The sequence below is a fragment of the Drosophila novamexicana genome, unplaced genomic scaffold (genome assembly GCF_003285875.2).
Source record: "Drosophila novamexicana strain 15010-1031.04,08,12 unplaced genomic scaffold, DnovRS2.1 tig00000870-arrow-arrow-pilon, whole genome shotgun sequence".
Classification (NCBI taxonomy): domain Eukaryota; kingdom Metazoa; phylum Arthropoda; class Insecta; order Diptera; family Drosophilidae; genus Drosophila; species Drosophila novamexicana.
Genome location: NW_020824830.1, coordinates 533114 through 555075, shown reverse-complemented (window position 1 = coordinate 555075; position 21962 = coordinate 533114). Strand labels below are relative to the sequence as shown.

The window sequence follows — 21962 nt, the reverse complement described above, 5'->3', positions numbered from 1 at the left end:
GGCGAGTATATAGAGTATTGCGCAGTCAGGCATGCCAATCGAAACATTTTCGTCTTGCTGCTATTGTTGTTGTTTCCTTTGTTGTTGTTGTTATTGTTGTTGTTCGCGCTGTCAATACAACTAGTGCCACATGCAGCAGCTAGGATATGCGTCTTATCTGGCAAAAACACGACCAGGGGGCGGGGCGACTAACAACGCAACAAACGAGCTAGATAAGTTGTGTGAGCGTGCGAGTCTGTGTGTGCGTGTGTGTGTGTGTGTGTGGCCGACAGTCTTGGGCCAACGTGCACAACATGTTTAATCTAATAAAGTCGCTGGCTGCCAACTATAAAACGGTCGCCAGTGCCATAAAAAGACTCTGGCTGGGCGTAATAAGCGAATCAAGTGCCCAGGCCTCACACACACACGCACACTTGAGATAGGAAAACAAATGCACACACACACACACTGAGAAACATGTGTATGTGTCTTAAGCAGACGTATCGGCGTCGTCCTTGCTAAGTGATGGGATAAATGGCGCTGGATAAAAATTGGTCGTAACTGAGCACAAGAACAGCCAACAGCTACCGAGTGGGTTTTCGCTATAGCGAGGCTCTGCTGTAGCTTGTGTGTGTGTGGCAAAAACATGAAAATTTGATAAACGCAAAACACACAACAAAAAAAATGGCGAAACGAAAGTTTATGCTCCATATATGCGCTATGCGCACTACAAAGTCAGAGTACGTGTGTGTGTGTGTGTGTGTGTGAGTGTGAGTGTATTTGTGTGTGCGAGTGTGTGTTTGTGTGGGTGTTAGTGTGCGGCTGTTTGTGTGCGTAATTTGCTAATTACCTAAATGGTTGCAAGGTATTCGAGCCAAAACTCGTTGAGCGTGTGTGTGTGTGTTAGCGTGTGTGTGTGTGTTAGCGTGTTTGTGTTATCGATGGAAAGCAAACAATGTGCTGCATTCTGGCTTAAACACAAAAAGTTTAACATGTGCTTTCTGAACGGGCCAAAAAGTTGAAACCCAGTTAAGGCTGTTATGGCCAAAACTGAACTAATTGAACAATTATGCTAACGATATGGCATACGAAAGGTGCCCATTTAAGTTTGTAATTCGATTTTTGCGAATTGTTTATGTAACCATTTGAAGGCTATTTTCGTAAGTTAGACCCTCAATTCATATAAATGCCTAATATCTGTGTTCATTTTCTGGCCATAAAAAGCTATTTGAATGGGTTTTGGCCCATATTTGAAGGGGTTAACAGTTACTTTTGCTGATTTTACGTTGAAATAATAGTTATATTGTATTTGTGCAAAATCCAAATGTATGTAATAGGCAGAAGGAAGCTTCTCCGACCCCATAAAGTATATATATTCTTGATCAGCATCAATAGCCGAGTCGATCTAGCCATGTCCGTCTGTCTGTCCATCCATCCGCCCGTCCGTCCGTATGTATGAACGCAAGAGTCTCAGAACCAATAAGAGCTAGAGACTTTAAATTGAATAGATGTAGGTGCTCCTAGTTCCCGCGCAGATCGAGTTTGTTTCAGATAATCGATAACTTGCTCCGTTTCCAAGCAATCGATAAAAATCGATATCGATATCCTGCTATTTGGGCAATTTTGGTAAATAATAAGAGCTATAGTCAAACTTGACACATATAGAATACATATAGAATATATATATGCATTTGATTTTGGAAGAAGAGGGTTCAGGGTATCGCCTAGTCGGGAGCTCCCGACTAGAACCTCTTGTTTATTTCTGACATTGTTTAACTTGAAAGTCTATTGAATGGATATGAATGTGTAAGAAAAAGATTATTTTATTTTATTTTAGGGTTTTTGGCATTAAATATAATCAAGGTCAACCAAGGTCATGCAAAATAAATTCAGATAATTTTGGAAGTCCGCAAAGCTGATATTTTCACATTGTCTGTATTTACATTACATTAAGGCCAAGTAGAAAATACTTTTAAATTTAAGTGATTGTCAAGTGTTTGACATTAAAGTCATGATAAAATAAACATACAAATGTTACATTTGAAATGATTCCTGGCAGCACATATGCTGAAATCGATACGGAAATGGAAATCCGAACATTTTCAAATATGAACCGGATGCAATTATAATAATGATTTCCTAAACACATGCCATGCGACGAGTATGTGTGGCAATAAAATGTGGAGAGACAATTGTTTGCAGTTTAAAATACATATGGGTGGAGAGGGGGGGGGGGGAAGGTTAGGGCTGGCTTGTGTCCTGCTTTAATTGCCAATTGAGTTGTATTCCGCAGTTTGCACTGATTACATTGTTTTTTTCTCTGTGTTTTATCCTTTGCAGTGCTCGCCGCGCAGCGTGACGCGTATAAGTCAAAGGACATGAGCAGCAGCAATAATGCCATACCAAGTGAGGGGGACGCAGCTGCCGCTGCAGCTGCAGATGGTGTTGCCGGAAGCGGAAGCATGACCAGCACAACCAACAGCAACGGAAGCAACAGAAATGGCCATGCGACAGGCGCTGGCCAGGCCATGACAACCGACAGCAGCTCCAGCTCCAGCTCCAGCTCCAGCTCCAGCTCCAGCTCCAGCTCGAAATCCAACTCCAACTCCAGCTCCGGCTCCAGCATATCAACCACAACTGCAAGAAGCGGCATAGCCAGCAGTAGTCTGCACAGAGGCAACTCGATAGCATCGCTGGCCGCCGCTGCCGGCATCAATCGGAACAGCATCGATCTGGGCGAGGACTCGCGCAGCAGTGGACCGTACTTCGACAGGAATGCCTCGAAGAATGTGACCGCGCTGCTGGGCAAGACGGCCTATTTGAATTGTCGCGTCAAGAATCTGGGCAATAAAACTGTAAGTAAAGCCACACGAACCAGCTCTGGCAATTGTTATGTCATTATGTGCCATCAAAATGCGATTTACAAAGCGTCTGCGAGTGTGTGTGTGTGTGTGTGTGTGTGTGTGTGTGCGAGTTACATTTCGTGTTTTTTAGCTAATTAGCACGTAAACTGCGCCCACATGGCGGCATTGGCTAATTGTTCCGCTGCCAAACAAAATGATTAATTATACTGAAACAGGAAACAGATTTTACTTTAGCCAACTTTCGGCTTCGTCGTGCTGTGTGCCAGGAAATGCCGCAAACATTTCACAAGCACAGTCTCCCCCTCTCCACCTCTCCACCTCTCGCCCAACCTCGCACCAACATCAATGCCACAACACATCCGGCCTAGGCTTCAGCCAGCCAAACAAACCTGGCCAACTATTCAAATCGACTCCTGGGACGCTTTCCACACGGTAGCTCCACAAAACCCAAAATAAAAAACAAACAAGTTAGCGTGCAATAGTTGCTGTTTATCGACTACGTGATACCCTGTACTCAGCGTTAAGAGGCTGTTAATTTCATGCAAGCTTCCTCCCACACATATTTAGTCAAATATACATGTACTAGGCTGAGCTTTTTAGCCCTTGGCTCGCATCTCGCACCATGGGTAAGGCTTTTTTGAATACCTTCGGTATTTAGAGTCCGATTCTTTTGAAATAAACACGTATTAAATATGATACCCAAATGTGTGCGCTAGAGTCTTCCGGTTTAGGTTTTATTTAAGTTTCTATTTAATCTTTTGGAGAATTGTGAAATATAGATTATCGGGGTATACTAGAACCTACCTCTTATTCTTATAAGCTAAGATATTTGCTTAAAAAACCTTCAGATAAACTTAGGAATATTATGAAAATGCATATGAAACAAAATTCGAAATACAATAAAAACTTCAGGTTCCATAAAGTTTTTGAGATAAATGAAAAATATAGATAATACAATTAATAATATATATACTATATAGAGAATAGGGTAGGGCATGCTTCCCTCTGCCTGTTACATAAATTAGCTGCAACTAATATGCCCTCTTCGTAATATTTTTCCAACGTATAAATATATGCAAACGCTTTCGTTTTGTTGTTGTATTTGCTCTGGGATTTGTGTTTTTTTGTTGCTATTTTTTTTTTTTTGGGTTTTAGTTTTGTAACCTGCGCCGTAGTCATTTGGTTTCCGTTGCTTCCTGTGCCGCCGCCGCCTACGGTCCGGGCTTATTTTCCGATAATAATATGTTACATGTCTGCATGGCAGTTCCTGGGCTCCCAAAGTGGGCTCCACCTGCACAGACGTTGCCTTTGCGGTTTCGAAAACTAATTTGCGTGATTATTAAATTCGAGTAGCTGGCCCGTTCCGGCCTGTCTGCAGCTGGTCGGTGGGATGGTGGGGGGGAGGCGTGAGAAGTTTTCAGGCCCTGCGCTAGATAGTTTTCAGCACACAAAGATTTGGGTCAGGCTTGCTACAAACTGTTGGCAACTCCATTAGATGCCAATTAGTTGACTAACTTCATCGATCATCGGCAGACAACCGTCGAGTTAATTAACGATTCTTTATGCCTGGCACACTCAATTATTTATGGCTTGCCGCCGGGTGCGAAATAATAGATTTCAGTTAGTCCATGTGGACAGTTAATAAATATAATATTCATTTAAGGCTGGCATGCGCTTGCTTTGCTATAAAATTGCATTTAATTTAGCCAGCAATTGTGCTACAAAAAAGATAAGCTGACAGCAAGGCAATGATAATAATGTTCCAGATAGAAAGACTTTCAGATTATATTACTTTAATCTTTTGCTCTTTGGGTCAGTTCTCCGACTATGTTTAATTAAGTACAGGTACTTATTATTACTTGCTTTAAAAGCAAGACGCAGCCAATTTATTAAAAAAAGCATTCATTAGCTTGAGTTAAGTACGGGCAGAAGGCTTTCCTTTTATGCATACTTCTGACAATTTTTCACACAATTTCCAAGGTTTTTGCACATTAATTTCTTGCACTGTCAGCTGACAGTCTAATTAGCTTTCACCTTGTGGCATGCCACAAGCCAAAAATTGAACTTTTCAACTCAATTTCCATTTCCGTCAGGGTATTCCAACACCAAACCCCAGCTGCATGCCAATGAAGTAATACATCATGGCTGGCTGAGATTTACCAAGAACAAGGGGGGAAACTTAAGCAAGTCAACAGATAAAAAAAAAAGAAATCTGAGGTCCCACCTTCTGTTTAATGCGTGTGCCGAGCTGGGTTAAACGGCGAATTGATGTTTATGTTTCTACATTATTAATGACGTTTTTCATTAGAGTCGCAGTCGGAGTCGACGATTTTACGGCTGATGTCGATGCTGATAGCCGCATGCGGGCGGTAATGAGTTCAAAAAGGGGCGTGGCAGCCAACACCACAAACAAAAAAGTGCCTCTAAATAATTCAAAGCAAAAGTAAAGTCTGAAGAAAAAGTTTAGTTCATTAGACTATGCGACTTTGAGATACCCTGCATAGAATAAGTCTATTTGCATTGAAAATGCTTATAACCCACTTTTTTTGCATTGAAGATTTTTCATTCACATTTTGTTTAAAGTCAAGCTGGCAGCCTTGATTGAAGCTGCAGCGTATATGCCTTGCCTTAACAATGGTAACGGACTGGGTGTAGTATTACAAGCGTCTAACAAATTTTAAAGCATACTTTCGTGCGCTCTGCAAATTGAGCTATAAAAACGTCAAAGAAATTGCCGTTGATGTTGTTTGCCCAACATCGAAAAAGTGTATATTTTGGCTGGCATTGCAATCGATACACAAATTTTACGATACTGTAAACACGCATAATGCGCATAAACTTGGCCAAAATAGGGCGTCGCTTTTGAAGTACATTTTCGCTGGCTGGGTTGGGGCTGTGCTGGGGCAATGTGGCATGTGTCTTATAGCTGCTTAAGCATTTGGTGTTAATTACATGCAACTTTTTGCTCAAGAGCTGGGCAAACTTTAGGCCTGGCTGGCACCTGCACAAGCTGTCCGTCGACGAGTTTCTTGTCCATTAACTTTGCCGTCGCGCCTGTAGTCAGGCAGCATGTTGCCTTGTTGAAATTAGAAAATGGAAATGAAAATGCACACAGCTGACGTATGACATGCGACATGTGACGGCGCGGGGCGGTCGAGAAGACGCCCCTAAATCACAGTCACTTAAAAATGTTGAGCTTAGACACACACACACGTTAACAGCAGGTGGTTGCCAAACAGGTGTGCATTAGCGCGGGCGTGGCGCTTGCCTCAAATTCGAGTTGAGGCAGCGCCAAGTTACACTCTGATAAGGATGGGCGCTGCCTGGCCAACCCTCCAGATGCTCAGCTGTCACATGTGTTGCCCTGCGTCAAAGTTTTTTTTTTGCCAGTTGCCAGGAAATTTGCATTTGCCGAACCCAAACTTGGGGAAAGGCCCCAACGTCAAAGATTGCGCATGAAATAGACTTTGTAAACTGTTTGCCCAATAAATTAAACTAAACATGCAAATTTTTGGTTGCCACAACAAATGAAATCTCGTTTTCGTTTTGCCCTCAACTTTTGATTTAATTTCATCTTTCAGATGCTGCTGCAGGTCTCCTGGGTGCGACATCGGGACATACATTTGCTAACAGTCGGCCGTTATACGTACACATCGGATCAGCGCTTTCGGGCCATACATCAGCCCCAAACCGAGGACTGGATGCTTCAAATTAAATATCCCCAACATCGAGACTCTGGCATCTACGAGTGCCAAGTGTCAACCACGCCGCACATGAGCCACTACATCCACTTGACTGTTGTCGGTAAGTGTGTGTGTGTGTGTGTGTGTGTGTGTGTCTGTGTGTGTGTGCTGGATTTCATTATCAAACTTTAAATGTACGCAAATTTATGGGCGAATATTTTGATCTGAAAGAAAAGCATTTGTTTGAGACGAAAATGTGACTTCAGCTATTAAGTTCTCGTCGAGCTATTGAGATAATTAAGTCGACTAGTTTAAGATTCGAATTTGAGTAAAGATATTGCAACGACTCAGCTAAGATACTTTTCCGATGAGGTACTTTTTTGTTGAAAGGTTAAAAATAATAAGAAGTTTTTAACTGAAAACCATATCAAAAACAATTTTAAAAAACTCTTCAGATAGAAGTCCTATCAAAGAAAAAGTATCTTATCGGAAAAGTATCTTATCTGATTAATCCAGTCCTTGGTTCATTAATAATTGCACACATATATGAAAAATGGCTGCAAGCGTTTTCTTTAATAATTTTCGCTGTAATTAAAATGGGAAAGATGATTTGCATTTTATTGGGGAGGAGACAGACATGCCTCAACCAACTCGAATACTTAAGAGTTTGCACTGGACATACATTACATATGTATGCCATCTTTAGGCCCAATATCATAAATGGGACAGTAAACACATTCGATAATGGATTTCCCACAAAGTAAGGCTGACAAATAATCAGGTTCAATATAATTAGAATGAATATTGAAGGAGTTTTAGTAATTAGCTGCAATTGAGCTAAAATATAATAATTATTTTGCTGGGGCTTGTAATCATTCGCGCTTGTACATAACATTAGGGACACGCAGTGATAATGATGTTTGTCTTCATGAAATATTTGAGTTTGATTATAGTTTGTATTATATCGGAATTTTTATTATCCAAAAGAGGTTTCCTGTGTACCAAAGGCATGCAAGCAGAATATTATACTTTTGCCATGAAATGTGTTGAGCACAGAAGGATACCTTTTGCTCCCATAGTATATATATATATATATATATATATATATATTCTAGATTAGATACAACAGCCGAGTTGATATAGTCATGTCCAATTGTCTGTCTATTGTCTTGATACCTTGCAGAGGTATTTCGGAATTGGCCGTATCGGACCACTATTTCGTATAGATCAAGACATCTTGACCCACTTCGGGTTTTACTACATCTAAACTATAACTCTCATACACTTGCTAAAAGTTACAAGGGTATTGAGTCTTCGGCGTGCCGAAGACAAACTTTCTTTCACGTTGTTTTTCGCTTGAAATTTGGGAAAACAATTTGCTGTGCCTTTATTTCAATGATGATGAGCCAGCCCTACATATAAATACCATTTGCAAAAATGTAAGGTAAACTTTAAACTTTGCTACAACGTCGAGGGAAAAGTTCAAGTGCTTGTGGGTCAGCGGGCGCTGGGAGGGAAAGCCAAGGTAAAGGGTAGGAAAATGCAAAATCTTTTGAAATTGTTGCGCATTTAAATTACACTTGTATTTCCAATGAGCCAAACTGAAAATGTGTATTTACCTAATTGCTATTTCATTTGGGCCATTTCATTGAAAGTGCGCGAAAAAAATTTATATTTTATACCCTGGACCCATTAAAAATGGGTATAAGGGTATATTGTATTTGTGCAAAATCCAAATGTATGTAACAGGCAGAAGGAAGCTTCTCCGACCCTATAAAGTATATATATTCTTGATCCGCCGAGTCGATCTAGCCATGCCCGTCTGTCCGTCCGTCCGTATGTATGAACGCAAGGATCTCAGAACCAATAAGAGCTAGAGACTTTAAATTGAATAGATGTAGGTGCTCCTAGCTCCCGCGCAGATCGAGTTTGTTTCCGATAATCGATAGCTTACTCCGTTTCCAAGCAATCGATAAAAATCGATATCGATATCCTGTTTTTTGGGCAATTTTGGTAAATAATAAGAGCTAGAGTCACCAAACTTGGCATATAGCTTCTACAATAGAATATATATATGCATTTGATTTTGGAAGAAGAGGGTTCAGGGTATCCTCTAGTGAGGAGCTCCCGACTAGAACCTCTTACTTGTTGTTATTGAGGGTTGGGTTTCAATTGTTTCATGATTCGATTGCATTGTACTTAAACTGAAAAATTTTATTTTGTATTTTCGTTGCAGAGCCCTCAACGGAAATAATTGGCGCACCCGATTTGTATATAGAAAGCGGCTCGACCATAAATCTCACCTGTGTCATACTCAACTCACCTGAGCCGCCGGCCTATATCTTCTGGAATCACAACAACGCTGTAAGTGTAAGGTGTTTTTTTATATAAACTTATATATTCCCTATGTATTTTCTTTTGGATTTTTGTCTATTTCGACAGGCAATTACATTGGGGGTATCATCAAATGATGAGGGATCTGAATTTAGTAACTTTTAAATTAGCTTGGAACTGTTAAACTTTTCTTTTCTTTTCTTTTTTTTTTTGGAGAGGGGTTTGGTTTTGTGTGTTCTATTTTGTTGACTGCAAGAAAATGCTATTTAAGCACTATGCCAAGCGAGGGACCCCGAAAAACCCGTTGAGGCAAGGGTTTTAAATGGATTTTGGTTTGGCTCTGTTCCCGCTGCTGCTGCTGCTGCTTCTGCCTCTGCTGTTGTCAGTGGCATCCCATTCCAGGCGCTGTTAGAGCCACGTTTTAGTTTTCCAATTTAGGTGTTTTGCTTCATGCTTGGGGACTTTAGTCACGGCCATGTTTTGGCTTATTGTATGGGGAATTCGAAAGGGTTCCTGCTGTGCGCAGCCCTTCTATTGTTATGTATTTTCTATAGACCATAGCCATGCTTTTAAGCAGGGTTGAGTGCGAGCCAAAGTGAAAGTGAAAGTGAAAGTGGCAGCAGCAGGGTAGAAAGTTGCCATTAGTGCCAGTTTGGCCATGGGCAGATTTAATTTTATTGTTTTGCTTTTATTCGCAATCTTTTCTCTCTTTTCTGCCAGCCATAATTTATTCTACTCGTTTCGTTTTTTGCGTTGCTTTTAATTTTCTAGCTGCGTGCAACAGTGCGTATGCGTAATATGGGCACAAACAGCTTTATGACATAGAAAATGAATGTCGCATCAAATCTAACTCCATGCGGCATTGTAAAAGTCGTTCGCATACAAATTGCGATTGCTCTGTCTATCATTTCCACCTCCCCCCCTCTCTCTCACGCTCTCTCTGTTTTCTTTTATGCAATTCTCGTTACTTTCTCTTTGCAGATAATCAACTATGATTCGCCTCGGGGCGGCGTTTCGGTGGTCACCAACAAAGGTGAGACGACGACATCGTTCCTTCTGATTAAATCGGCGCGTCCATCCGACTCCGGGCATTATCAGTGTAATCCATCAAATGCAAAGCCCAAAAGCGTAACGGTACACGTGCTGAATGGTAAGTAAAATCAACGACAATCCAACACAAAAACCATCAGACAAAACTACTTAGAATGAACAAAAAAAAAAAAAAACATTGATTAAAATGTATAAATGTACGTATGTAATTAATATTTATTGCCAAGCCGAAAACGGTATACCCTTTACAGGCAAGTGTTAATTGTTGATAAGACTTTTCTTTAAGCATAAAAACTTATTAAGTGTATAATATTTATTTAATGTATAAGCTATGCTTGAGATAGTTTCTTTTTAACTTTCGTTTAAATTTTGTAACTCTCAAGTTTACAAATTCTTAATTTAGCACTTAAATGAAGATCTTGTGAATGTGTAGAGTTTTAGGGTGTTTCTGTTTCTTATCCTTCCTAGGCTTTGGAATCCTTTAGAGTATACTTGGACTCAGCTATTGACGTGCCAATTTATATGCATATTATTATTTTGTAGTTTCACAATACTCTCGCTTTTACGCTAAGCCAACATTGTGCTTAAGTTTAACTACCCTGATAATAAGATTTAACGCAAACGAAGAGCACAATGCACGAAGGCGAAACTTTAGCGTGATGGACAGCAGAATGAATGCCAAGAGACTAACTGCGTTGAGGGTATTCCCGCGGAGAATGCACAAAGACTTACGAAAAGTGCAGAGGCAAGGCATGCTAATGAAGAAGTCCAAGGGGTTGGGAAATGCCACGGCCAACATTGTAGCGAATGCGGGCTTATGAATGCTTTGTGGCCAAAATCTGAATGCCCGAATGGCAGGGAATGTATCAAGAGGTGCTCGCAGGGCATGTTGAAGTAATGCTCGGTCGGTTAAAATGCTGCAAAGATTAGTCAAAACTTTGGTTAATAATTGTAAGAGAAATGCACTTGAGTGAAAAAAAGGTGAACTGAAATGCTAGTGAAGTAATCCTTTTGAGAAAGCTTGGGATAGTTTTTTTTTACAAGTGTGAGAAAGAAAGCTGTTGGGATGAACTTTAATATGAAAAGATTAAAAAAGCAGGCCATAGAAAATTAAAATTTGTACAATAAATACCCTAAATGGGGAATAAAATAAAGTGCGACTCAATCGAAAAGTTTACTCTAGTTTAAATTTAAATAAATTCACAAAACATTTTAGTTTGAATTCCTTAAAGTAGAAGCCCTTCTAGTGTCTATAAATGTTTGAATAGCTGTAGCTAAATTTCTTTAAAATTGAAAAAAAAAACACGCCAAAGGTTCTCAACGAACTGTATCCCAAAGCAGGGCTCAGCCCGTCTTTGGGCAGCCATAGAAATGCAGCTACAGGTAACACAAGCATTGACACTAAATAAACCAGGCCAAAAGGTGTCGAGTGGCAAAGGAGGGAAGAGCGTGCCTGCTGTGCTGGAAGTAACTCGACTATATATATATATTGTGTTTAAAGAGCGTACAGAAAAAAGAAGAAGATAGAAAAACCCAACAAGTGAAGTTCACGCTGTTAACCGAAACGAACAGTGAAAATATTGATTGGAAAATAGCTTTAACTGGTTGCGTAGTCAAGGCAGAGTCTTGCAATATGCTAATTGCCTTAACAATAGTTGTATATTCAATATTTACTACATTAAAAATTAACATTAACATTACAATTAACATTAAAATCAAAATGAAAAGGAACAGTAAAAACAAATACAGTTTTCTGTTGCCGCCCTCTTCGCGAGCACAGCAGTTAACATAATGTTGGACTGTTAACAGACTAACGAAACTCCCAGCACTTAGCGCTGCTCCCTCTGCCCCTCCCTTCCGCACTGTTGCACTCCTGAAATTATGTTTATGTTGCGCTTGGTCTATGCGACACGCTACCCGCAGCGTGCAATTCGCCTTCCCCCTCACCCGCAGCCGTGTTTGACTTTATGCAGCATGCCACTTCCTTTGCGACTTTTCGCTAATGTCAAGTTGTCGTCGTCGTTGTCGCAACGGTGTCTGCTAGATAATGCCACAGCGCACACACACACACTCACACACGCACACATACGAACATATAGCTGGGTGTACTCATGCCTAGCGCCGTATTGTGCATGCAATGCGCGTTGTTTCCGTTAACTGCTTTGGCACACTTGTTTCTGATTATTATTATGTTTTGTCTCTTGTTCTGCTACTTTGCATTGTTGTTGTTGCCGCTGCCGTTGTTACATTTTGTTTTGTTGTTATTTTTATTATTATATGCCCGTCAACATTGTCTGCTTCTTCTTGCTGCTGTTGCTGTTGTTGTTGTTGTTGTTGTTGTTGTTGTTGTTGTAGTAGTTCTGCTTTTGTTTTCGCCGTGTCTCCGTGCCAACAGCTTCGTTCACACACTTTGCGTCAGGCTTTGTCGCCCAATGACAGTTGCTTGTTTGCCTTTCGTTTCTCTCGCTTCTTTTGCTTCACTTTTTTGCATTACTTGGCTTTTATTGTTTATCGTTAGCTGCCGCATGGCCAGCTAGTGCGAGCGAGACGGCATGCTGCACGCGCAACGACAATATGAATTCCTAAAATTATGAGTTTGTTTGTTTTGCGTCGTGTTTCTTTCAATTTGAATGAAAATTGTAAAAAGCGCGTGTTGAAGCAACTGTTAACGCAACAAATACATTTAGCTTTTTATTTGTATTTTATTCTCAAGTGTGACCAGTCAATGCAGGCTGTAAAATACCGCAATACAAAAACTTTAATACTTAGCATTTATTTAATCAATTAATTAAAACACTATCAATTATAGTTAAACTGCTTTAACATTGATTAGTGTGCTGATAGTAAAAGGCTAATCCTTTTTCCATTTTCCAATTGCAATTAGTTAATATTGAAAATCTTGTAACGGTATTTATAAGCTTATTTCGTTTAAGTCTTTCAATCTGAAGTTAAAGATTTAATTATGAAATCTGCCAGTTTTACACGACAAATATTTTTACTATCAGTATTTCGAATTTCCATTCGTCAAATTATAGAAAAATGTTTGAAAATTATAGGCTGTAATACTTAAATCACTTTAAGATTTACAATGATTTATAATAGTTAACAGAAGATAAGGATGTAATACCTTAAATAGATTATTTATTGGTATTATTTTCATTATATTTAACAGATGGCTTAAATTTTTTTAGTATTATTGTGTTGTCGAATCGACATCTTCTAATTACTAATATAAAAGTCTTCATAATGAAGAATAAGTAACTAATATCTACCTATACGTACATAGCGTGAGTAATACTCCCCTTGAGTCCGTTTCGCAACACTGTACCCCAGATGCAGCTCTGTTGCCCTAACTGAGTCGTAACTGTCATCAGGTTTGGTTTCTGGTTGCGTGTTTCCGTGCTTTATGTGTGCTTTCCAGCGATTGAATGGGGATTTTGCCCGTTTGGCTTTTGCAGCATATTTTACGACTTGGTCGATTTTCCGTGCTTTTCTTTTAAAAGGATTTGTTATTGTTTGGTGGCTGTTTTCGGGTTTCTTTACACCTTTGACTGAGCTGATAATCTAGTTAGTGCTCTAGCCAGATTATGTGGCATTATGTCCATCTAATAATCACCTGCGCTAAGCATTACCCAACTGTATGAATAAAATAAAAAAAGGCCATAAGGACACGTGCTGCATACATAATAAAGAGTACTCGAACATACACGTACACAACATATTTTTACCGTTTTTGTTTCACCCAATAATTGAGTATGAGAACAGCAATAAAGATGTAAATTAAACAGGTGTTTCTCATTCCGTTTCCAGGGGAGTTCCCAGCAGCAATGCAGCACGCGGCACCAGCACATCCTCCCATGTCTCCAAGTCGCTATCTCTTAGTGTACCTGTTTGTGTGCTGCTGCAGTTTGGCATTTGCCAGGCACTCCATGCGGCCCTCCGTGCTGCAGCCGCGGCGGCGAAGTCGACCCTGCGGTTTCGACGAATCCCCACCAGCCGCAGCAGATGTCCCGGACGAGGACGAGGCGGACGAGGACATGCCGGCGTCAAAGCGTCTGTGTCAGTATCTGGACTGGGACACATCCTCCAAGGTATTTTAAGCCTGCTCTACTCTACGCTGCTGAGCGTCACATGGCGAGGGCGTGGCCCACCGCAACAGCAACAACTTCAACAATCATCAACATCAACAGCAGGTGCAACTGCAACAACAACGGCAACGTTTAGGCAAGTATATGAGGCAGACATAAGGTGAGCAGCCATTCAAAATGAAAACGAAAGTAAATATATAGAAAAACAAGAAACACTCTCTTAGACTCTAGACTAATACTATAAAGTAAACTCACACACACACACACACACACACACACACATATACATATACATACACTTATATGATAACAACTTAGCCTAACTAACTCAAATATACACACACACACACACACACACACACACGAACACAACAATACATACATAAGCTGTAACTATATAATAGTAACTACTATGTATAATCTATTGGCTATTCCGTTTTTCTATGAACCCGTGACGTATACGTAATAATTAATCCGAAAAGAATACAAAGAATGGAAAAAACTAATTACAGAGCCAAGTTGTCGCCTTTTCAAGTACAACTTTTGTATCATATGGTCAAAACAGTTCTGTTGTCTAACTTTTAGTTTCGAATCTTGTAAATAGGCAGAATCGCGCTTCTAAGCCCGCCAGTTCAGTGAAGAAGTATTTGGATTAACTTTCAAGGTATATTTGGCCCAAAAAACACACAACTTTCCAACTTTTTGATACATCAAATGAATATACAATAGAAAATTCGCTAGAACTTTGTGTAGAGACTTAACCGACACGAACACTGCTCAAAACTCGAAAAAAATTATGAAAAACAATGGGGAAAACAAGCTAAATGTTAAAATGAAAGCGCTTTTCCAGATGCCATACTGTGACTATTCCCAATGCAAAAACTTATTTTATAAACTCAAATAGGCGTAAAAATAAATGTTTAACGGCAAGCAACTCAACACACATTAAGCAACAAAAACAAAAACAAAACAAAATAATCATAATTAATTCGAAAAAAAAAAAAGAAATTCAAATGAAAAATTTTCTAAATGTTAAACTTCAAGTGCGCAGCAAAAATTCAAGTACTGACTAAAGCATATACAATTTAACAAAATATACATATTAAATAAAATATATAATGATGGAAAAAACACTGTAAAAATGATTTCACAAAAGCAAAAGTTAAGCTTAGGAGAAATGTTTGTCTAGATGTTGAAGTCCTTGTCGCAAAATTATCCCAAAACATCAAAGACATCAAATCATGGCAACGATTCAGAAGATATATTCGAATATTCCTATCATAAGTTGCCTCGTTTCCAAATTGTTTCCTTAATGTTTGTATAAATGGCATAAATATAGATTATATATTTAAGCTTAATTGGGTTGGCGCAAAACGAGCTGAAGAACTGAGGTTAGATTAAATATGGTCGAATTCGTGTTGCACATTTCATGTTTTTCTATGTTGTTAATTGATAACACAAAATATATATATATATATATATAAATACATAATTAGGCAAATATTATGAGAACAAAAATTCAATTCTGCAAAATTATTATTAACACAAGTTTCAGTTTAGGTTTTGACAACTTAAATGCGGTTTGCTGGACAATCTGTTGAGAATTTTCGCATATTCATTTTCAGCCATTTCTGACTATAATTTCAGCTGTTTTTTAGCTAGTAAAATAGTAAAGCATGTCTTTACTCCAAGTTCTTTTTGTTATTGTCAATATATGTTACATTGAAATTTTCGACTTTTTTTGTTAAGGTTTTTCTGTACCGAATTCCATAAAATGCATGGACCTGAAATTTTCCGATTTTCTAAGTGTCGAGCTATTCAATTTGAGCGACTTTTGATCATATTAAAACATTTTATTTTGGTTGCCAAAAACTTAAATAAATATATTTGTTTAATACGCGAATACTCTACTTTTTTTAAGATTTGTCTCAAAATATATACACGAAGGTTTTTCAGTTAAACTCACAATCAAAGGTTAATAAATGTGCTTAAGACCTAGAGGAGTTTTTCAAAATCGCGTCATCTAATATTATTTGTTTTGTTGTAAACTCTTATACGACAAATTGAAGCTTATTCACTTTCAAAAAACTGTTGCTTCAGTTGAGAATGAAATTATTGGTGCCGAGTTTCAGCTATTTGTAAAATCGGACACTTTTTTAATTCAGTTTTAAGTTCTGATTTCAGTTTATTTTTAAAATCTCAACAATACATATAAATACATTGCATTTGCGTATTATAAGTAAATTATTCATATGCAAGTCCTTAAATGTTTGTGATCAAAGGAGTTTCCTGCAACTTATTCTTCTCTCTACCAAAGGCACAACTATAAGGTTAACCTTTGGTAGAATCTATTTCCAAATAAGTTCTTCTGCCTGGTTTCACTTTGTAAAAGCTATTTCGTTAATTACACACTTTATTTTACAAACACATCACCTTTGTCGTAGCAAGTATATAGAAAAGTAAGCATACAAAACTGTGCAACAGCATTTGCAATTAAAAATGAACAAAAAAAAAAAAAGAAAATGGACAAAAAAAAACCAATTAATTCAGTGTTTATATAATGGTATATGCAATAAAAAAAAATAAATGAGAATAATAAACATTGAAAAAGTTTATAATGCTATCGATAGAAATATATACAAAACTGGGAAAATAAGATAAAAACGAAAAATTGAAAAACTGAAAAAGTTGCATTAAGCATGTTTAACAGCGACAACTATTCAACCCCAACTGCGACTCGCTCTCACAATAGTTTTCATTAGCTTTTCAACAAACAATAACAAAAAGTACAACAGATACAAAAAATAAAAAAGAAAAAGAAAAGAAAAACTAACAAAAAACTCAGCTATGCATGTATTCAACATTCACATGAGATTCAAAATAATTTAGCTTTTTTTTTTATACCCTGAATCCATTAAAAATGGGTATAAGGGTATATTGTATTTGTGCAAAATCCAAATGTATGTAACAGGCAGAAGGAAGCTTCTCCGACCCCATAAAGTATATATATTCTTGATCAGCATCAATAGCCGAGTCGATCTAGCCATGTCCGTCTGTCTGTCCGTCTGTCCGTCCGTCCGTCCGTATGTATGAACGAAATTTTAGATGTAGGTGCTCCTAGTTCCCGCGCAGATCGAGTTTGCTTCCGATAATCGATAACTTGCTCCGTTTCCAAGCAATCGATAAAAATCGATATCGATATCCTGTTTTTTGGGCAATTTTGGTAAATAATAGAGTCACCAAACTTGGCATATAGCTTCTAAAATAGAATATATATATGCATTTGATGTTGGAAGAATAGGGTTCAGGGTATCCCCTAGTCGGGAGCTTTAAGAGAGACTCTTACTTGTTTTAAGTTAAAATTTTGTGGAATTTTTCATATCAAAGTAATTTTGTGCATTTAATAACAATTTTGTTCAATAATAGAATGAAATTAATAATTATGAATTATTATTTTTCCCATTTTATGTGCAAGCATATTGAAAATTTCTTCTTTGATATTTCGTATTGTTTTCAAGCTTTTAAACAATCATAAGCAAAACATTTCACCAACAATTTCCCAACACACAAGTAAGTACGGCAAACTAGCTAAATGAAAGTGACAAATTCTTAAGTTAGTTAAGATCTAAGCTAATTAAAACGAAAACGAAATAAAACTGCAGACAACTGACGTAAATATTGTATATGTAAATGTGTATTTATAATTATTAAAAAAAAAAAGTAAAGAAAAACAAACGCTATATATATATATATATATGTATACATACAGTATAGTCTATTTACTACAGAAAAACAAAATTGAATTAATGATGTTATTAAAGCTAAACTGAATTTGAAAGTAACTTTCAATTAAATACGAGAAAACCCCCAATAAAAGCAAAGTACGACAAAAACAAAACAGAAAGGAAAACTAAATCTTTTAAGCGTGTAAGAATTTAAAATGCAAAGTCTTGTGAAAGTGCGTAAGAATAAAAACTGAAAAATTATAACAGAAAACGAAAAAATAAAAACAAAATACCTAAAGCATATTATGTCAACTGTTAATTAAGTTGTTTTAATGCAAATGGGCCATGAATTAGGGTCAAAGAGTTTCAGCTCAACTATGAGCTAAATGCTAAGAAAATAAAAGCAAATCATTTTTCATAGCTGGACAGCCGAACAAAAGCCGCACAACTGTGGGCGAGCCAAAGAGAGATGCGGCTGGAGCGATAACATAATGAAATGAGATTAATCATACGCCCCGTGTAAGCATAATGAATGCACAGCAAAGCAATCGCTTAGATTTACATTCTGTTAACAGCACGGATTCTGTCAGGCTCATCATTTATAGAGCAGCAGCAGACTTACGCAACGCGTCTTTATGGTTTTTAATAAATATTAGCACATAGTTAAACACTTGAGCGCACGCTGATGGAAAATCAATAAATATGCCAAGCGCCAGTCGGTGTGGAGCGTCGCCTAATGGACGCTGCAAACTGTGCTACATAAAGTATACGTATATATATGTTTGTATATATATGCGAGTATATTTTATTGACGAAACGTTGCGCGTCCGTTCGCGACTTGCAGGCTTTCAGTGCCAACACAATCAACATCATGCTCATCATCAGCGCCATCGCCATCCTCCATAACCATCCTCCATAACCATTAACCAACGCGGGGGCGACCTGGCGACTTCATGCAAAACCACTCAAGGACAAGTGGGCAATAAGCGAAAAACTTTTATTGTTTTATGTCGAAAAGTTGTCTATATGGTATGTCCGTGTGTTGGTCGCTGCTGTTATTGTTTTGTGTCAAGTGGCGACCGGCAGCCCAGCGGCGATGTATTCTCGCCGCCATCGCTATCATCGTCGCATAATGCGCCATATATAATATGACCAGAGGCCATATAATGCGCCATCCTGTATGCATGGGATCACAATCTCGCCATGCTTCGGTCCTTTAGCGCTGTCGAGTGCTGCACAAAATGCAATTGCCGTGCCGCCGTGCCATATAAGAAAAGGGAACGGGCTTTCGGCCATAATACTCAATGGCAGTTGCCATGCAATGTAGCTGCTAATGATGTCCTGCTTTATGATGTCTGTTGCGTAATGTGTGAGCTGCAGCTGTCCGAAAGCCGTGCCCTCTGATTTGCGTCTCTGATGATTATCGATTTCGATTTCGCCTGGCATTCAATCAACCTGTCGTTGTTTGTTTCTCCTCGCAGTCAGCCGTTGCGTAATCAGCTTTCAAATCAAATATAAACCTGCGACAGCGACGAGCTTTGCCCATTGCAAAGCCGATTTGATCGCGCAAACCTAATTGACAGAATTGTCGGGGATTTGTGTTAGCTAATTTTGTTGGACCGATTGTTCAAATATTCGTGCATACATATTTTATAAAATTTTATGTGCATTTTAATTGGTTTTATTGTTCGGGCTTTGGGGGACGCTGTATTATCATTCAAATCGTTAAAGTAGTCTACTACAATCAGATTAAAGAAACATTACCAAAACAGTTTTGAACTTTGGGCTCAGGAGTTAGTCGAAAGCCAGCTTTGAGGTTGTAATTGGAATGTGAACGAGTATTGCGCAGTCGGTTGGAACAGACTGCAACATATATTATTTGAATATTTTATTTATTTGAAATATGTAACACTCAATTTATTTTCTTTATCGATAAAAAAGAGTCAGCATATCTATGAGAGCTAGAGATTCCATATTTGGTAAAGATGTCTACACAGATCCAAAATATTTCATTTTCCCGACTTCCAAAACTTTAAAACTATCTTCGGTATTTAAATAAACCTGATATATATATATATATATTATATATATATTTTAAGTACGAAGTAAACCATGCAAGCATTGCCCATAGTATGTGTGTGTTTGTGTACGTGTGCTTAGTAGGAAGCTAGAAAGTTTGTAAGGGTATCTCCTAGTCGGGCTTTCGCAACTTATCTCTTGTTTATATACAACTTTGGGTTTTAATGCTATTTGTGCTTTGCATGTAAATATTTTATAATTGTATTAGTTGATGCTTATAATTTATGCAATTTGTTTATATCATATTTCAACAACTAATTCAGATGAACTGCATTTGCTTCAGCCAGGTAAAGTTATCGAATAATGCTGGGCATGGTTCGCTGTAATTTAACCTGCCTGTCAGTCAGTCTGTCAGTCGGTCAGTCTGTCACTCTCGCAGTTAGTCATCGAGGGAGCCCAAAAACAAGTGCCATATATGTATGCAAGGTTGCTGTTGTTGTTGTTGTTGTTGTTACCCCACTTGGTGCTCGAGTGTGTGCTGCAGTTTATGACTGTAATACATTTTTGGCTATTTGCCCCTTCGCTGGCCCGGCCTGGCCTAGTTGTTATTTGCGGCTTTTTGGCAGCTTGACGCTTCTTGGCCAAAGTTATTGAATGGTTATAGCAGCCACTTGCGATAAATCAATGACCAGCCACGATGCGAAATCTACGTTGACAAATGGACCGGGCATGAAGTAGACTTCTTCCACAGCCAGCTTAAGTGTGTGTGTGCGGGTGTGGTTTATTTAATTTACCATAAATATATATGAGAATTTATTATAATGCATGTTGTTCTGTGCATATTGATTTCAACAGGCAATACTTAATTAAGGCCATGCTGTGGGCCTTGCCACAGATGCCAATCTCCAAGCTGAGCTCAGCTGGCAGCGAGCATCAGGCCAGAACTGGCATTTAGTTGAACACAATCTGCCCACACCAATTTTACAGTTAGAGAGAAATATTTGATTAGATTCTCGAGAGACAGAGAGATCCGGCTGGCCGGATAATCAGCATTAAAAAGTTAGTTGGACTTTGCAGTCGACGGTCCGTTCCGGTTTGCTCTATACTCGAATAATTTTGCATAGAGAAAAGTGCAATAATATACGTCTTGTTGTTTTAACTGCAAGTGTGTGTGTGTGTGTGTGAGTTTTACATTGTGTCTGTGTGTGCTCGTGTGTGCGTGTGTGTGTGTTAAATAAATACAGGCATGCTGCACACTTGCTTACATTTATTACGGCCATAATCCGCAAGTCTTATGCGTTTCCATATGCGGGGGTTGGCGCAGGGCTCGACACATGTGTGTGTGTGTGTGTGTAATGTGCTCTGCTCTGCTTAGCCCGCAAATAGAGCTATAATTAAATTAAAACTTTTACCATTTGCAGCACAGTGAAAACAACAACAACAATTGAATTCCAGCCCACAGCATATCCAGCTGAATGCCAAGAGAATGAGTTGTCTAGAGAGCTCTAGAAACACAAAAGCCACCAATTGCACTACAGGGCGAATACTTGATGCGATAAACTGTTTGAGATTAGGCGTACTATGGCTTATGTGGGTGGCCAGCTTGCTAGCGAATGTTAGCAGGAATCAAAGAATGAAATAACGTTAGAGTCAATGTAAGCGCACAGGAGCATGGGCTAGGCAGACCTAAGCAGTATGCGGCAGACTTCATTTACTTCTACTATTACTAGATAATTTGATATACTTATTTGTGTATATAAAGATGTACACGTTTTTTATTTAAATAAATTTGTTTTGTAATAAGCAAACAATTGAATTAATATTACCATAGCATCTATTGTTGTTAATCTATGTGTATGTCCCGACTGACTTACTGTTAAACGTAACTTACCTACTTCGATCAAGCTACATGCTCAGGTGGGGTCAAAAACTCTTCGGCAATTAATGAATAATAATATGTTGATATAAATAAGAGCACGAAAAATCTTTAAAGGGAATTATTGAACTACATATATACAAAAATATAAATATATTTGACATAACTCCGCGCGGAGATATGACGTTCCAAAACGACATAGCTCCGCTGGGAGATATGACGTTCCAAAACGACATAACTCCAGCGGAGATATTATGTTCCAAAACGACATAACTCCGCAGAGAATGTGGACTTTGCAAGCGAAACGTTTTTTGGCCAACAACTTTTTTTTTAATAATGCTATA

General features: G+C 38.4%; 1 protein-coding gene across 4 annotated transcripts in view; it reads left to right on the top strand.

The window, feature by feature from the left end:
• LOC115764707 (uncharacterized protein DDB_G0271670) overlaps nucleotides 1-21431 on the top strand; it is a 32568-nt gene extending 11137 nt beyond the window's left edge. Inside the window, exons 4-9 of one of the 4 annotated variants that reach the window (XM_030707906.1) lie at nucleotides 2320-2834; nucleotides 6425-6647; nucleotides 8763-8890; nucleotides 9842-10010; nucleotides 13699-14158; nucleotides 21164-21431. In XM_030707906.1, the coding sequence (XP_030563766.1) occupies nucleotides 2320-2834; nucleotides 6425-6647; nucleotides 8763-8890; nucleotides 9842-10010; nucleotides 13699-14158; nucleotides 21164-21251 (1583 nt within the window). In that variant the 3' untranslated portion in view covers nucleotides 21252-21431. Of the gene's footprint in view, nucleotides 1-2319; nucleotides 2835-6424; nucleotides 6648-8762; nucleotides 8891-9841; nucleotides 10011-10378; nucleotides 11012-13698; nucleotides 14159-21163 lie in introns of those variants that run through there. The other 3 variants (XM_030707907.1, XM_030707908.1, XM_030707909.1) reach the window with 3 other exon arrangements.
• The last annotated feature ends 531 nt before the right edge of the window (nucleotides 21432-21962 follow it).